The 18,130-nt window shown below is 43.6% G+C and overlaps 1 protein-coding gene across 1 annotated transcript in view; it reads right to left on the reverse strand.

The window, feature by feature from the left end:
- Positions 1-18,130, reverse strand: part of SETX (senataxin) — a 54,043-nt gene that overhangs the window by 23,060 nt on the left and 12,853 nt on the right. The window contains exons 7-11 of the mRNA XM_081103476.1: positions 17,676-17,847; positions 15,553-15,640; positions 9,583-13,728; positions 7,184-7,283; positions 1,118-1,291 (exon numbers count right to left, since the gene is read on the reverse strand). Coding sequence (XP_080959602.1) covers positions 1,118-1,291; positions 7,184-7,283; positions 9,583-13,728; positions 15,553-15,640; positions 17,676-17,847 — 4,680 coding nt within the window. The remainder of the gene's footprint in view (positions 1-1,117; positions 1,292-7,183; positions 7,284-9,582; positions 13,729-15,552; positions 15,641-17,675; positions 17,848-18,130) is intronic.

The raw sequence follows: 18,130 nt of genomic DNA on the forward strand, positions 1-18,130 counted from the left end.
CACAGTAGGTGCTCATTAAATTCAAGCTAACTTTTTTGTACTACTACCCTAGGGAAAGGAGTCCCTACAACCCATTAGATGGGGTGATGTAAACAGTAAACCCCTCACGGTGCCTCACATTTAGTCATATGTTTAGTCTTCACATTCATAATGAGCCACAAAGCCAAGGTTGAAATGTGATTAAGATATAAAAACAGGTGACTTACAGGTTGTCTGTTTCATAACAAGTACAATGCAGATGAAGAAATATACCACAAGGAGAGGACATTTCAAAAGGAAGCTTTTAAATTATAATTCTAGAGCAATAGATTCTGCTCACGGGTACACCAGGGGTTGGGAAAACCACACTAGGCAAAGAACTTGCAGCAAGATCGGAACTAGAGCAATAAATACTGGACCTTTTCCAGATGAGTCTAGAAAAAATAAGAGGACTCTGAATGGCAAGTCATCAACCTAGAGCATTGATGGCGAACCTTTTGAGCTCGGCATGTCAGCATTTTGAAAAACCCTAACTTAACTCTGGTGCCGTGTCACATACAGAAATTTTTTGACATTTGCAACCATAATAAAACAAAGATTTATATTTTCGATATTTATTTTATATATTTAAATGCCATTTAACAAAGAAAAATCAACCAAAAAAATGAGTTCACGTGTCACTTCTGACACGCGTATTATAGGTTCGCCATCACTGATCTAGAGGTCCAATGAATGTACAATTGACCCTTGAACAACACAGGGCTTAGACATGCCCAACCCCCTCCTCGCAATCAAAAACCCAGGTATAACTTTGGACTCCCAAAAACTTAACTATTAATAGCCTACTGTTGATCAGAAACCTTATCTATAACACGGTTGTTTAGTACGTATGTTGAATGTTACATGTATTTATACTGTATTCTTAAAATAAAGGTGGAAAAAACATAAAAAACCATAAGGAAGAGAAAATACAGTTACAGTATCTAAAAAAAATCCGCGCATAAATGGATCCACGCATTTCAAATCTGTTGTTCAAGGGTCAACTGTGGGGCAAATACACGGCTGGGAAAGACGACTTGGGGGAAAGTAGGATGAGCTCACAGCTGGGACTCTCTTCAGTGTCTCGTTAGGTACTTACTGACTGAAGTGCGGCGGAATCTCTGAACATAAGCACAGTGATATTCATGGGAAGCTTGGATGGAATTCTCCTCCATCTCTCTTTTCTCTCCTTTCAGTCTCTCAGGAACCAAAAACACCAAGTCATTCTCCCTTGGATAAAGCTGTTTAGACAGTTCACATTCCTCAAGAGAAACTACAGAACAAGAGGTCAGCATTTATCTTAACAGAATTGTTTTATTTTTCAAATTATAAGAGAGATTTTATTCAGAAAGTTACAGAGGTAGTAGAAGGGAGCCAGCTGGCCACACAGAGCTGCAGAAGCAGAAGGGCCCCTGGAGCTCCGGAGAGGGAAAGGCTCAGGTAATAATGGGCCTGGGGAAGCAGGGAGGACGGGAAGGCAAGGGCGTGCCCCGGAGAGAAACCGCCCCGGTTATTTTAAGGGCAAATTTCAGGAGCCAAAGCCCGTGCCAAGTCCCAGGGCGTAGGCAGCACCAGCGATCCCCACACTTCAGATCGGTAGTCTACAAATACTGATTACACAGTACCACCAAATGTTTCTTACAAACTGCTAAAAAGCCAAAACAGATGAAAACATAACATTTAACATTCAGAAGTAGCTGATACATTTACTTCCCTTGAAGTTTATTTTAGTTTTTTAATCAAGAAAATCTCTCTTTTGTTCCCCACTTTCAAAACCTCAGGGGGAAACCCAGATCCAAGTACACATAAGAATGTTGAGCCTATTGGTGGCGTTTCACACAAGGGGAAAGAACGGCTGTAAAGTAAACGGGTCTGGGAAAACAGCAAGCACCAGAATGAACATGCTCAGTGCCAGTTGCCAAATCCAGCTACAACACCCTGAACTCAAGCACGAAGTCCTGGCATGAGGCAGACTGAGCCACTGCACCAAAACGCTTTTTAAAATGCAGCACAGAAGCAGCATCTATCTGAGGGCATCAGAGAACAAACTAACAATGAAGAATTACTCTGTTGAGATCCAGAAGGGGTCAGTCCAGCATTTCCCTAGAAACTCTGAACTGTTCAGGGAGTGGCAGCCGGGTCAACCTGGGACGGCCTTGTTGGAATAAACAGACGACAGCAGGGCCCTCTCTCTGGAGCACACCCACGCCTTTCTTCCCCAGTGTGTATCTTTACCTTTTCTCCCCAAGTTCTAAGGTCCCCACAAGACTCGCAACCAGGGGAGCAGCAGGTGACAGCTGCTCATCCTGAGCTAACCCCGATCCTGCCTCCAAGGCCCCCTTTCTCTCTGACTACCCAGTGGCTGACAGCAGCCCGTCCTGGCTCACTTCTTTCCTGTGACATTTCTCGGGAGCCAAAGCAGAGCTCCACTTTGGTTCTCCTGTTGCTTCCTCTGCCCTAATTCCTTCCTTTGTTTCGCTGTCCCCAGCTTTAATAAACATCCTCTAAAAACACATATAATTTTTTAAAAAGACAACGGCTGGAGTCCAGGGCTTGCCCAGAGCTGGTTCCAGGTAGCCCTTCTGCTTCAGGGTGGGACCATGAAGGACCACACCCAAGGGTGAAGCAGAAGTGAACTAGCCTTCCCATGAACAGCCCAGCCTCAAGTCACCTCGGTACTTCAGAAAAACTCAGTCCCTTAAACCAGACTCAACACCTTTTAAAATGTAAACCTTAATCTAGGGCAGTGGTCAGCAAACCGCGGCTCCCGAGCCACATGCAGCTCTTTGGCCCCTTGAATGTGGCTCTTCCACAAAATACCGACTTCTGCGCATGGGCCACAAAGTTTCAATTGCATTGCATGTGCGTGCCTGCACATGGTGTTTTGTGGAAGAGCCACACTCGAAGGACCAAAGAGCCACATGTGGCTCGCGAGCTGCAGTTTGCTGACCACTGATCTAGGGCAATACAAAAACAGGATACAGAGTAGATCTGCACACTGCAGTTTGCTGACACCTCTTCTAGATGTTAAGGTAGTATATGACCTGCAGCACGCACAGATCACAAAACACACACACACACACACATGCATTTGTTATGTTAAAAATAAGGAATTCTTACAAAGAATAAAATAAGAATTTTTAAGACATCACTAAGAGTCAAAATGCAAGCCAAAGTGGCAGAATGGCTTGCATCAGATTATATAAACAACCCCTACAAACCAGTAAGAAAAAGACAACAAAAATAAAGTAAGCTGGAAAAGAGCCTGCAAAAGGCACTTCCCCAAAGAGGTTATGGAGGCACCTACTAACTCTATGAGAGGGCCCCATTGACTTACAAAGGTTATCCTATAGCCATAACCGGTTTGGCTCAGTGGATAGAGCATCGGCCTGCGGACTGAAAGGTCCCAGGTTCGATTCTGGTCAAGTGCATGTACCTGGGTTGCGGGCACTTCCCCAGTGGGGGATGTGCAGGAGGCAGCTGATCGATGTTTCTCTCTCATCGATGTTTCTAACTCTCTATCTCTCTCCCTTCCTCTCTGTAAAAAATCAATAAAATATATTTTTAAAAAAATAAATAAAAAGCACATAAGTTAAAATGTTAAAAAAAAAAAAAAGGTTATCCTATATAATAAAGCGGTAATATGCAAATTGCCCATTATGCCCTCGCACAAAGATGGCCACCCCCATGTGGTCTCAAGATGGTCGGCAGGGAAGGCAGTTAGGAGCAACCAGGCCGGCAGGGGAGGGAGGGCAGTTTGGGGGGACCAGGCCAGCAGGGGAGGAAGGGCAGTTTGAGGGGACCAGGCCAGCAGGGAAGGACAGTTGGGGGTGGCCAGGCCTACAGGGGAGGGCAGTTGAGGGCAGACCAGGCCTGCAGGGGAGGGCAGTTGAGGGCGGACCAGGCCTGCAGGGGAGGGCAGTTGGGGGAGACCAGGCCTGCAGGTGAGGGCAGTTGGGGGCAACCAGACCTGCAGGGGAGGGCAGGTGGGGGCGACCAGGCCTGCAGGGGAGGGCAGTTAGGGGCGACCAGGCCTGCAGGGGAGGGCAGTTGGGGGCAACTGGGCTGGCAGCGAAGTAGTCAGGCATCGATCAGGCTGGCAGGCATGCAGGCAAGCAGTTGGGAGCCAGTAGTCCTGGATTGTGAGAGGGATTGGGCCTAAACCAGTAGTCAGACATCCCCCGAGGGGTCCCAGATTGAAGAGGGTGCAGGCTGGGCTGAGGGACACCCTCCCCCCTCCCCCCACCTCAGTGCATGAATTTCATGCACCGGGCCTCTAGTTACAAAATAAAACCAACAGGTCATCAATACACACACTGAAATGGTGAAACTAACATGGCAATCAACACAGACGTGTTGGTGAGGCAGAGAGGGTGTGACTTCTCAGACACTGCTGGGGTAGAATTCTGCACAGCAGGCATGGCATTATCTGGCCAAGCTGAACTTAGGTATCAGCAACCCTGAGACTCCGCAATCCACTTCTGGATATACGCCACAGAAATGCCCTCACAAAAACACTGAGTGATCACAGTAACATTACACATGAAATGCTGTGTGTGAAGTTAACCCAGCAGGCCTAAGGCTGCAACCCTCCGAAGGCCTGTTCACACAGTGGGCCCCTGGCATCTGGGAACTTGTATTTCGAACAGTTCTCTTCATCTGCTGATGAGAACACTCACCGTGCCTAAACCGTGTGCAGAAAGAATATGGTTTACGCCAAACACCCACTTTCCTTCTGGAAGTCAGGAATGCAGGCTGGGCAGAGGGTGTTGTGGGCACTGAATGGCCAATGAGCTTCCCTGTGGTAAGATTTCACCTGAGCTGGCAGGACTGTGATTGGGAAAACAGTGTGTCCTGTGTGACTCCATTGGCAAAGGACTCTGGAAGCTTTCTCCCAGTTTCCTCATCTTCACCCCACATTCTCTTTCCCGCTAATGATTTTGCTTTGCGTCCTTTTGCCATAATTAAGTCATAGCCACAAGCATGAATATATGCTGATCCTCTCAGCAAATCATTGAACCTGGGGATGGTCTTGGAAAGCCCTGCTGGGAAAAAATGTCTACCAACAGTGACAGTGTGATGTAGTCATACAATGATATACAGGCTGTCCCATTAAAATGTATATACACTTTAATAGCTGGTAACTCACTTAATTTTCACTTCTCTTCGCATTTAATTAATCTGAAATAATGGGTGAAACCAGACTAAGCTTTGAACAAAGAAAATTTATCCTAAAGTGCCACTAGACTTTTTTTTATGGGGATACATAAAAACTAGCAATAGTCGACAAATTGAGGGCACACAAATACCAAACGAAATGCTTCTTGATGTTTATGATTCCACTGTTTTACATTAGCAGCAGTGCCTGGACCCAGGTCAGTTTGAAAACAAATGATGACCAAAAAAAATATTCATGGGACATATGTAATACTTTCAACAATAAAGAAATTAAAAAAAATTACTTCTGTAGATTCTTTTAAATTTTAAAAATGAACTGTATGTTAATAAACACTGACTTTATAATAACTCAAAGAGTGTATACACTTTTGGGGGATACCCTATATTAGCACAGCAAAAAACAACAATAAATATGCACACAAAATTGATGAATTGTACAACACAAGAGTAAATACTATGTGAGTCCATCATATGATCAAGATGAATGCCATATAAATTAGTGATTTAAATATTATTTACAACAAAACATCAAATTAAAAAGAAAACCTCCCTAACAGAAAAAAAGCACAAAGGGCTCACACAGACAATTATCCCTGCCCACAACCCCCAATAATACAAATGACCGGTGAAGATCTGGGGACAAAACCCACAACCTCAGATGAGATACATTTTCATATATAAAACTGAAAGAGTTTAAATCAGCCAACGCGGGAGAGATACATTCTAACACCCAACAACAGAAGTAAAAGTGATATTCCTTTCAGTAGGCAGAGGCAACGAGTCCAAGTCTCAAACTGTGCTGCATCCTGTCTGACCCAGCACAGAGATTCATTCAGTGTTTCTAATAGTGAGAAACTGTAAACGACGTCCACATCTAACCAGCAATGCTGGGTGAAATGGAACTAGGAATATGCTTGCAATGGTATAACTACAAGTACTAAACATACTATCATTATTTCATAACTCTGGAAAGACATCTACAATATATGAAATGAAAATAAGTCAAATGTAAGCTTCATGAAGGCAGGAATTTTATGGTGTTTTTTTAAACTTCTACATACCCAGCATCTAGAATCTTACAATCAGATAGTGTATACAGAGTGGGGCAAAAGTAAGCTTACAGTTGATTGTATGGAAAATAATATAGTAATTAATAAATACAAGAATAAACTTTCGGTACTCACCATTGCAAACCCACCTTCACCGCACTCTGTATAAAGCCACTAGAATGGTGGGTGATGTCTTTTTCCCGCTGGCTAGTAGTACCTGAATCTACAAGGAGCACTTAGGACCTGGCCTCTGAAACAGACACATGTGCTTTTTTCTTAGGTGAATCTATGAAGGAGGATGGATTTGGGGGACCATTTCATAATGCTACTGTGATCACTCATGTGCCCCTTAGTGTTTTTGTGAGGGCATTTCTGTGGCGTATATCCAGAAGTGGATTGTGGAGTCTAGGGTATACTGATACCTAAGTTCAGCTTGGCCAGACAATGCCATGCCTGCTGTGCAGAATTCTACCCCAGCAGGTTCTGAGAAGTCACACCCTCTGTGCCTCACCAACACGCTCCCATTTTAGAGTTCTGAATATGTGGCTTATTTTTAACTGATACATAAATGCAATTATGTGTTTTACACTGACCATGAAATGAAGAGATAGACAGCAGGAAGATTTACTCAGAATCTATAAACACTATTATTGCAACCCACCCCTCACCCCATCTCGCCCCCTTCACTCACCCTCTCTCCTAGCTTCCATGAACACTTTGGCCTGTGGTATTCTATTTACAGAATGATTAAAACTATAAATGCTCTATTTATAACTGTCCCAGTAATTATCCTCATTAAGACTTTAAACATATTCTTTGTAAGAGGTTATAAATTCATCTTAAGGAACCTATGCTCCAGAAAAATCAGTGATACTTCCTCAAATAGAAATGTCCAATTATTATGTGATATGTTCCAAGTTACATAAGAAAGAACTTACTCACAAACTCCCAGTATTTTTTATATTCTGCAGGAAATCTTCGTAACTGCAACTCATAGAATTTTTCTCTGTTTGGAGAGCTGATCCATTCCTGTGCTACCTATACAAAGCCAAAAAAAAGCAAATGAAGAAAGCAAAAACATTCTGGAAAGCCAATGCTAAACAGCAAAATGTCCCAAAGCCACAGCAAAATCCACAACGTAGAATCCCAGGTGACAGAAACACTAACAATTAATTGGGGATTCCAGTTTCCTGGTTAGCAGTAAGGATCTTAGAAGTTGCCACTCCATCCTAACAAAGAAAGAAGCCAAACAAAGTGAAAAATCAACAACTCCTCTTACATTCAACAGCAAAGTGAGGTTGCTGCCCACAAAACTGGGGACAGGCAGGTGGATACAGACAACCACAACTCACAGAGCAGGCCCCGTAAGTAAAAACCCATCAGGTAGGAAAACCCGAACTTTAACTGGCAAGTTGCTGGAGGTTTGGTATGAACAACTCTAATGTTAAAAACTTTAGGCCCTAGGGGGACCCAGTAGAGGGGCCCACACTTGGTGAGTTTTATACTGGGAGCGCTACAAGGTCCTCACAGTGAATACTGGAGAAAATCCCTTTGCTTCCAGCAGCTGGCGGGAGGGGTGGGGGGGTGGGGGGTGGGGGTAGGGGGGGTGGGGGAGAAGATCCATTTTGAAACTCACCAGAGCATTCCATGCCGATCTTCCTAACAAGGCCTGCTCTGTGGGGAAATATTCTACCAGAGCCTAACCTGCTGGGGTAGAGTGAGAACCTCATACATCTGGGAGGAGAGAAATAACCAACTCAGCCCACTCTAGCCTTCGTGTCCCACCTAAGGATGTGAGGGACAGCCAAACGTGCGCAAGGCTCAGTCCAGAGGCGGGGCGATCACAGGACTACAGACACTTGCCCTCCCCGACAACTCCCCACATTACCGAAGGCCTATTGACTGCTGTTCCTGTCACCAGTATATCATGTCCACCTTTCCACAAAAATTACAAGGCATACACAAAGGCAAAAACACAATTTGAAGAATAAGCATCAGAACCAGTCAGATATGGCAGGGGTGCTGGAACTATCAAACCAGGGAATTTTAAAAACTGTAGTTAATATGCTAAGAGTCTACTAGAAAAGTAGACCATGTAAGAAGAGGTGAGTAATGTAAGCAGAGATATAAATGATAAGAATAATCAAAGAGAAATGTTAGCGATCCAAAGCACTGGAGCAGAAATGAAGAAGAAGGCGGCCTGTGCTGGGCTCATTGGTAGACTTGGCTGAGGAAAGACTGTTTGAGCTCAAGGCTATAGCCACAGGAATTATCAAAGCTCAAAAACAAAGGTAAAAAACGGGGGGGGGAAAGAACAGCATATCCAAGAACTGTCAGACAACTGCAAAAGTGCACCAGACATGTAAGGGGAATACCAGAAGAGGAAGGAACAGAGAAATATTTGAAGCAATAAGGACTGAGAGTTTCCCCAAATTAATGTCGGACACCAAATTCCAGATCCAGGAAGCTCAGAGAACAAGCAGAATAAATATTAAACAACACACACACACACACACACACACACACACACACACACAAAACAAACAAACAAAAACCCACACATCCAGGCCTAACAACGCTCTTGGGTGCTAACACCAAGAGAATCATCAGTTGTTTTCCTGAGGTTCAAACGTAACTGGGAATTGGGCATTTCATTAGGCAGTCCTTGTCAGGGGGTGAGGGAGAACCAGACCGGATGTGCTGGGGAGGGGGGGAGGCAGCTGAAGGGAGAGAGCAACTGCTATGAGTAAGACACTGGAAAGACAAATGTGCTGAGAGAAATGGAGGATTTGCTGTTTTTTGTTGCTTAGTGTAGTTTATCCTTTGCCACCTCTTCAAGAGAATTTTGAGTAAAGGCCTCCATTACCTAGAAAAAAAAACTCAGCCAGTGTGGCTCACTGGTTGAACATCAACCCATGAACCAAGAGGTCACCGGTTTGATTCCCAGTCAGGGCACATGCCTGGATTGCAGGCTCAATCCCCAATAGAGGGTGTACAGGAGGAGGCTGATAAACATTATTCTCTATTCCTCTCTCTAAAAATCAATAAAAACGTTTTTTTTAAAAAGCAGATGGAAGACTATCGCCTCTTTGCACGGATAAATGTGTCCTCCGGGGCTAGCTGAACTGTGCCTATAGCTCAGAGGGCAGAGGTGAAGGCAACGTCACCTCTGGGCCGCCAGCATCTCAAGCGGCACCTGGCAGATGTCTGCTTCAAGTGAAACCTAGAAGCGGCAGCACCCTGAGACCAGCTGTTTTAACTGCACCCCACTGCTCAGCAGGGTCAAGAAAAGAAGCAACTTCAAAGCCTGAATAGTACAATTAAAATCCATACTTACTGTTTCAAAGGCATTCAGTAACACCAGAGGGAAGAAAACACTGAAGTAATCTTTATAATCTTGAAATCTGACAGGCACGGATCTTGAGATGGCCTCACAAAGAGTTGTTGGGGGCCCACACTGGTCAAACTTTGCAAACATCTCATATTTCCATTTCAAGACCTCTTTGATGAACGTGTCAGAGATAGGCTGTGATGATGAGAAAATGTTGGCTGGAGAAGAAAAAGGTCTGCACTCACCCAACGGGAGTTTGAAAGCTTGCCTGCTGGAGTTATTTGGAACTGGAGAATGAGGAATATTGTACAAACTGTTCACTTCAGCCCTTGGCTTTGGAGACAACGGAGAGGCAGGCTGTGGTACTTTGGAAACAGGCTGTCCTCCATTTGACTTATTTTTTAGGCCTGGAGATGCCGAGGCACTTTCCAAAGACTTGGAAAGACGAGCAATTCGTGAAGTACTGCTTGAGCTAAAAATCTTTGTGGTGGAAGGTCTCAAAGGTTTAGACGCAGAAAGAGGCAGGGCAGGTTTACGAAAGACATCTTCATCTGCTGCTTTAGCTTCAGAGTGTTTTGAGCAGTACTCACCCTGGCTTTTCACAGTTTCCACACAATCCTTGTACTTACATCTTGTGCTACTCAAAGATTCTGACTGAGGCCGATTTATAGAATCTTCTACATGAACTCTTTTCCACTGGCCTTCTCCAGTGAGTCTATTATCACCATTCTGCATTTGTGAACATAAGTTCCTATCTTCGGGATCATGCTGTGTTAAAAAGATATCATCTTCCATCTCACTGTCGGAGTCAAGCTGTCCCCTTTTCAAAGTTGGCACCTCTAAATCATGTCCAGTCAGGTTGCCACCACCTAAAGGGTCCTCTGGAGTACAGACCGTAATTTCACCTGTTGGTATTCTTCCATTTAACACAGGGGAGCTACCAGGGCTCAAAAGAAAAGCATCACCAGCCACCTGAGCAACGTATTTTTCTTTCCCAGGTCCTTGTTCAGGAGACACACATTGTATTGACTGAGCTCCACCACTGTGTGCCAGGACCTCAGTTCCTCCTTTGTTACTGTCACCTGACCTACCTAGATCTGGTGTAACACTGTCGGAATTCTGGGCCGCATGTGGTGCTCCTCTTGTAGTGTCTGCACTGCCATTACGTCCTTGTCTGTTTCGATGAGATTTGGGTCTCCTCTGCCTTTGAAATGGAAGCTCTTGACTCACGAGCAATTTCTTATCGTTCCCAGGAAGAGTCCGAGGAGAAATTAGTTTAGCCTTTTTTGGGGTACCAATTTCTCCAACAATTTTGCCATGGTGGCGTAACTGACCTATTATGTCTAAAGATCGCTGAGACAACACAGCTGCCCGACGAGGAGCCTTTTTCAGACCAAGTTTCTCAGCCTTTGAAGTTGGTTCAGGACACTGGCGAAATTTCTTTGGTAGCACGATAGCAGGAGTGTTCCTGCAACTTATGTAATTTAAACCTTTATTCTGCCTTTTTTTGGTGTCTGAATGCGTTTTCTTAGGTGTTTTAGAAACTGAGGCTCTCCGATCCACTTTGGAGTAAGTTCGATGCTTTGGAGATGACTTCTTCAGGGAGGCCGGAGTGGCTCTCTCAACACCTGAATTGAGAGATATTCTTATGTCTGCAATTTTAGTATCATTTTCAGTTAGATCCCTCTCATTAAGAGTATCAGATTGGTCCTTATTTCTGACAGAAGATGAAAGCCTTAAAGAGTCTTCAGCCATCATTTTTTTAAATTGTTTTCTCTTGGGTTTTTTTCCTTTAATTTCACGAACTTCCTCAACGGAACTACCACTTCGTGGTTTTGCATGCTCAGTGCCCTCTGCTTCATTTTTGGTAACTTCTTCAGACATAGCGTAATCTGTATCATAACCCCAATCGTTTGTGATATCTACTATATGAGTCAAACATGAATGTTTTTCATCCTCTTGAACTGAATTCCCATTGTCTGTTTTCTGATCTTGCCAAACTGAAAACACTTTCTGTTGGCTTTCAAATTCAAAAACCTGAGAGCCAGAGTCCTCAAACTCCTCTATCTTCTCTTCCTTTGTTAGCTTCATGTCCACATTCATATTAGCTATTGAAGTACCCTGCCCTGGCCATTCTTTCTCAATGCACATTTTATCTTGTTTAATGTGTTTCTCAGAATCTGGAGTTTGTTCATCACCATCTTCATCAGAATCTGAAATAATAATAATTCGTTCACAGGTTTCCCTGACATTATGTTGGTTGGCTCTGAAACTTCTTTTATCTTTTACTTTTCTTTGTAACTGGGATGAGCTTTTTTGAGTTGAACCTGATGGAAACTTACTGACACGGGCTTGAGCTATTAAAGATAATGTGTGGAGGTCTCTGTCTATCTGAGAATCTGTTAGGGTGTCACACTGAGGACTGCTAGGGGCCTGTTCTCTCAGGTCAGAAAAAACTGGACCAGTGCTCTTGTTAATCCCCTTATCACTTGATCCAAGTAAAGTCACAGGATCTTTACAGGGAGATGTTTTAGGCATGGAAGTAAATGAGATAAAATCTTTATTATCAACATGACATTCCTGTACTTGACAATCGTTTTCATGGGAAGAAGGAAAGTCTAACTCTTCATTCTTCAACTGTTTCAGCAATAAACTGTTAAGAGATTTCTGTCCTTCATTTTTATGACACAGACTATCATGAGGGTCTAAAGAAAAGTTCTGCATGAAACCATCACCTTTCTGAGCTGCAGTATCTGTCCCTGAACAGAAATTCTCACGGTCAGAGACAGTCAGGTCTCCCTCTAAGTCCACAGTATTTTTGACCAAGGCACTTTTCCTGTTTTGCTTCTTTATTACATGGGATAACTCAGTACAAATGTCACTTTTCTGTGACTTAGTTTTTGCTTTTGAGGTTTTGCCAAGAACATCATTCTTTAGAGAGAAATCCTCTTTTGATGTGGGTGCCTTTTCCAGAGAATCAGTGTTAGAATCAGTCAACAAATGTGTTGACATAGTTACTCCACTGTCACATCCCTCTTCTGGATCATTTCTTGAAGTACAGTTCTGTGGCAAACAGGAGGAATTATCTTTTACAGACTTCCGCTTCTTTGTGTGTATTTTAACTTGATCTTGGGTTCTTTCAGTGGAAAGGTTTTTACTACTCTGCTTTAAGTGTGACTCAGCTGAGAGATGGTCTTCTAGTTTCAAATCTTTTATATAATTTTGCTCATTACCTTCTTCTATAGTGTTACTTGCTTTGCTTACTACACTACTCTCTTGCACTTGACATACATCAGCTTTCACTGGTTCTTTAGAACACGTTGGGCTGCAACTTTCCAGACAGGGGATGTCTTTTTCACATGCCTTCCCTATTTGTTCACTTTCTTCTTTACCATTAGAGGCAGGAGGGGTTTTACATGGAGGAGCCAACTCTGCCAAAGCAGTATATTGAGGCATTTTCAATCTTATGTTTCTAATAATTTGCTTTAAACAAGTTTGTAACTCGTGGGTTTCCTGACTAGTCAACTGCCAACCTAGAGATAAATTTCCTCGCAGGAATAAGTTGAGCTTATCCCAGAATCGCTTACAAAGAGTCTGCTGCCCAAGCTGATAACCTTCTTTAAGAAGACTTCTAATGAGCTGCACACAAGCGAATTGTACAGAGTTAGATGGCACTGAATGCAGTGACAGAGACGTTATCATTGCTGCTCCTTTGGAGCCATTGGCAGATGACTTCTCAGAATTCCGTGCAAATGCAGTGGTGGGAAGCTTGGCACATTTCACAATGGCTTCTACCCACTGCTGGGAGCTAACCCACAGCAAATGCAAACATTTTTTATTTCTATGTAGTTCAATCACCGACACCAAAATTAGGAAAAAAAATTCAGTGACTTTGTCACACACCACAGCTGTTTGGTTGAGAACATCTTTGACTTGGGAGTACAGATGGTGGATGACCTCTACTATGTAAGCCATACCCAAATCATTAAGATCCATGAGGGACTGAACAAAAGGGATGAACCACAGAAATGTGCTGTTGTGAACACGCATGTCTTGACCAATATCTGACTGAAGCACACTGGCTAATGTTTCCATTTCTTCATACATGTTAGGACAATAATCTGGGCAAATGGCTGATCTCCACCCTGAATCCTAAAATGAAAGAAATACTGACTTTCAGACAAACAAGCACCATTCATGACAAGGTTAGCACACAAGTTGTAAACAAAAAAACTACATGGCTCAATTTTCCAATTTTGGTTTACACATAACCCCAAGAAATTGAAAATACAGTTCAATTTTGAGGTGCAGGTTTCATGTAATGGTAAACTTACAACACCTCCATGTACTCTGACCCCCTTTCCATTAGCTGGTTCTGATTTCTAGTCATGTCACTTATCTCCCCCATACCCCAAAACTTTCCACTCTTACTCACTGCACTTAAAAATTAATTTTCCTTGCCAAAACCGGTTTGGCTCAGTGGATAGAGCATCGGCCTGCGGACTGAAAGATCCCAGGTTCGATTCCGGTTAAGGGCATGTACCTGGGTTGTGGGCACATCCCCAATGGGAGGTGTGCTGGAGGCAGCTAATCAATGTTTCTCTCTCATCGATGTTTCTAACTCTCTATCTCTCTCCCTTCCTCTCTGTAAAAAATCAATAAAATATATTAAAAAAAAAGAAATTAATTTTCCAAAGTGTGCACACTGTAGTTTGTGGGGAAGCATGGGACTTAGTTGGAAAGTCTGTAAAGAGGAAACTCCAAAAGGTCGGAACCCCTAGGGGGAGTTGGCTGAAGGCAACCCCCTGCCTTGATCTTTTCAAACAAGTCTGTGTCCGTGTGAGCCCCAGGTGTTTACTTGAAGCTTTATGCTTAGTCTTTAGACGTCCTTGCTTAAAGGGCACTACAGACATATGTGTCTTTCTCAAGGATGCTTACCCCACTGATAGTATCTAAATGTTCATTTTAATTCAAGCTGCTGTTGCAATAAAAGCCTAAGAGACAGGCCAATGGGCTGTTTGGTTCCTCTAGCCAGGCAGTGCCTTAGTCCTCTCTTTCACAGAGAGAGGTGCTCTGGCTGAGCAATGCTCCCCCTGTGGGAGTGCACTGACCACCGGGGAGAACTCCTGCATTGAGCATCTGCCTGCTGGTGGTCAGTATGTGTCACAGCAACCAGCTGTTCTGCTGTTCAGTCAATTTCCATATTAGACTTTTATTATATAGGAAGGATGTGGGTTCCTGTTCGAGCTGCACTACGCCTACTCCATATGGAGGATCAGAAGCCTACAGAATGCCAGGAGCAACTACCACCACACCCTCCTCCTGAAGTAGAGCCTATAGAGCCTGTAGTATCTAAAGCCCCACTGCTAGAGGACATATTTCCTGATCCTCCGCCACCATTGTAGGAGAGTTCATCAACTAGATCCTCAGTTATGGGATCCTGTGTCAGGCAAGCCATATTAGGAGAGCTTTTACCTTGCCCAGTTATGCAAGACCAACAAGGTAATAGGATTCATGAGCCATCTCCTTTAATATTTTTAAGGAGATAAGGAAAAGTACCAAAGAAAATGGAGCTAACAGCCCATTTACAAAAGGGACTCTAATTTATTAAGTCTTGTCTGTGGGTTATGTCTGCCTGTAAATATTGTATATAAAAGTGGCTCTGTTGATTGCTGTTTTGTGTCTCTGTGATATTTGGTTTTGCTAGCCAAGCAGTTCCTTAGCTCTCTCTTTCACAGAAATGTGTGTCAGAGTAATCACTCATCCGTTGCTCAGGGTCTGCTGGTCAGCCCCAGGAGTAAAGCCCATTATTTCTCCCGTGCACAATACATCTGGTTCAACCATAAAGCCTCTATGCAGCAACTGATTCAGAATAGCTACATGTCATAAAATAAGCAATTCAACTAATTATGTAAAACATGGTCTTACAATGCAAAGGTTATACAATGTCATCTTAATGCTTAAACTGTTTTATACCTTTTTGGTCTTTTCAGGGTTATAATTGTACACAATCTGGCTGCAAGTCACCAAATCATCCAGACACGACTCCGGTTCTGACTTGGCCCTTAAATATTAAGAAAAAATAGAAATTACAGAAATGAAGGGGGAAAGAAAACCCCTATTGTTAAGATACAACAGAGGAAACAAAGATGGTGGCATAGGTTAACGCCGGAGATTGCTGCCTCAAACAACCACTTCAAAAAAACAAATAAAAGATGGAAGGGACATCATCCAGAACCACAGGAAGGCTGGCTGAGTGGAAATTCTACAACTAGGAGGAAAGAGAATATCATACCCAGACTCGGAGGAGGCGCAGTGCTGAAGTGAAATATTAAGGTGCGGAGTGCACGCAGAGCGGGCTGGAGGCGGAGGGCGCGGTTGTTGTTTTCAATCGGGAGGGAGTTTCAGACTCTGAGCTCCAGATCCGGGCGAGTCTCTAGGGACCCAGACTCAAACGGGAGAAGCGGGACTGTCTGGCTTCGGTCGGAACTCGAAGGCAGCTTTCTCTCCGAGGTTTGCAGCTGTTGTTGGGACTCTGTGAGGCAGAGCCCCTAGGGACGGAACTGAGAGCAGCCATAACTGCTTGCTCTGGCCCGCCCTGTAGATTCCCTGGGACCCGCCCTGCCCAAGCCCTGCGCAGAGCCATTTGCCGGATAGCCTCAGGCAAACGGTAGATTAGCACCGCCCTAGAAATCCAGCACAGAAGCTCTCCCACTGCAGACACAGCGGACTCTCATAGCCAGTTAGCCTGGAGGTCAAATCACCCCCGGTATTGCCGCCAACAATCAAGGCTTACCTACAACAAGACTGCACACAAAGACCACTAGGGGGTGCACCAAGAAAGCATAAAAAATGCGGAGGCAAAGAAACAGGACAAAACTGTCAATGGAGGATATTGAGTTCAGAACCACACTTTTAAGGTCTCTTAAGAACTGTCTAGAAGCCGCCGATAAATGTAGTGAGATCCTCAAGAAATCTAATGAGGCCCTCAATGTTATGATAAAGAACCAACTAGAAATTAAGCATACACGGACTGAAATAATGAATATTATACAGACTCCCAACAGCAGACCAGAGGAGCGTAAGAATCAAGGCAAAGATTTGAAATGCGAAGAAGCAAAAAACACCCAACCAGAAAAGCAAAATGAAAAAAGAATCCGAAAATACGAAGATAGTGTAAGGAGCCTCTGGGACAGCTTCAAGCGTACCAACATCAGAATTATAGGGGTGCCAGAAGATGAGGAGAGCAAGATATTGAAAACCTATTTGAAGAAATAATGACAGAAAACTTCCCCCACCTGGTGAAAGAAATAGACTTACAGGTCCAGGAAGCGCAGAGAACCCCAAACAAAAGGAATCCAAAGAGGACCACACCAAGACACATCATAATTAAAATGCCAAGAGCAAAAGACAAAGAGAGAATCCTAAAAGCAGCAAGAGAAAGACAGTCAGTTACCTACAAGGGAATACCCATACGACTGTCGGCTGATTTCTCAACAGAAACTTTGCAGGCCAGAAGGGAATGGCAAGAAATATTCAAAGTGATGAATACCAAGAACCTACAACCAAGATTACTTTATCCAGCAAAGCTATCATTCAGAACTGAAGGTCAGATAAAGAGCTTCACAGATAAGGAAAAGCTAAAGGAGTTCATCACCACCAAACCAGTATTATATGAAATGCTGAAAGGTATCCTTTAAGAAGAGGAAGAAGAAGAAAAAGGTTAAGATACAAATTATGAACAACAAACATGCATCTATCAACAAGTGAATCTGAAAATCAAGTGAATAAATAATCTGGTGATCATAATAGAATCAGGGACATAGAAAGGGAATGGACTGACTATTCTTGGGGGGGAAAGGGGTGTGGGAGATGTGGGAAGAGACTGGACAAAAATTGTGCACCTATGGATGAGGACAGTGGGTGGGGAGTGAGGGCGGAGGGTGGGGCGGGAACTGGGAGGAGGGGAGTTATGGGGGTCAAAAAGAGGAACAAATGTAATAATCTGAACAATAAAGATTTAATTAAAAAAAAAAAAAAAGGTACAACAGAGTTCCTTACAGATAACTTTTGAGATCCTGACACACTATGGAACTAACCTCACAGAGCTGTTCCGTATATTCTGGATCTCTCTGTTGTAGCTTGCATTGTCGATAATGGTCTGAAAGGCCTCAATAGGATCAATAAGTTGACCCCAGACCTTAGATCCCAGGCGATCCAAAATGACCATGAAACAGTGCAATGCTGGCCAGAAAGGATCTTCACTATCATCTGAAATACAATGGAGTAATTGCCAAATAAAAACAATTAGAAAAGATACTAAAATATATTGAGAATTAAACATTCTTTATCTGGGTAGGAACAAAACCAAAAACAAAGCAGCAAGTAATTGAAAGCAAAGCACTGCCAATTTCAGGTTTTAAAAAGCTGGCAAGCTCTGGCTGGCATGCTCAGTGGTTAGAGGATTGGCCTGAGAACCATAGGGTTGAGGGTCCTGGGTTCGACTCTGGTCAAGGGCATGTACCTGAGTTGCAGGTTCCCTACCCCAGTTGGG

Source organism: Myotis nattereri (genome assembly GCF_964212035.1).
Source record: "Myotis nattereri genome assembly, chromosome: 12".
Classification (NCBI taxonomy): domain Eukaryota; kingdom Metazoa; phylum Chordata; class Mammalia; order Chiroptera; family Vespertilionidae; genus Myotis; species Myotis nattereri.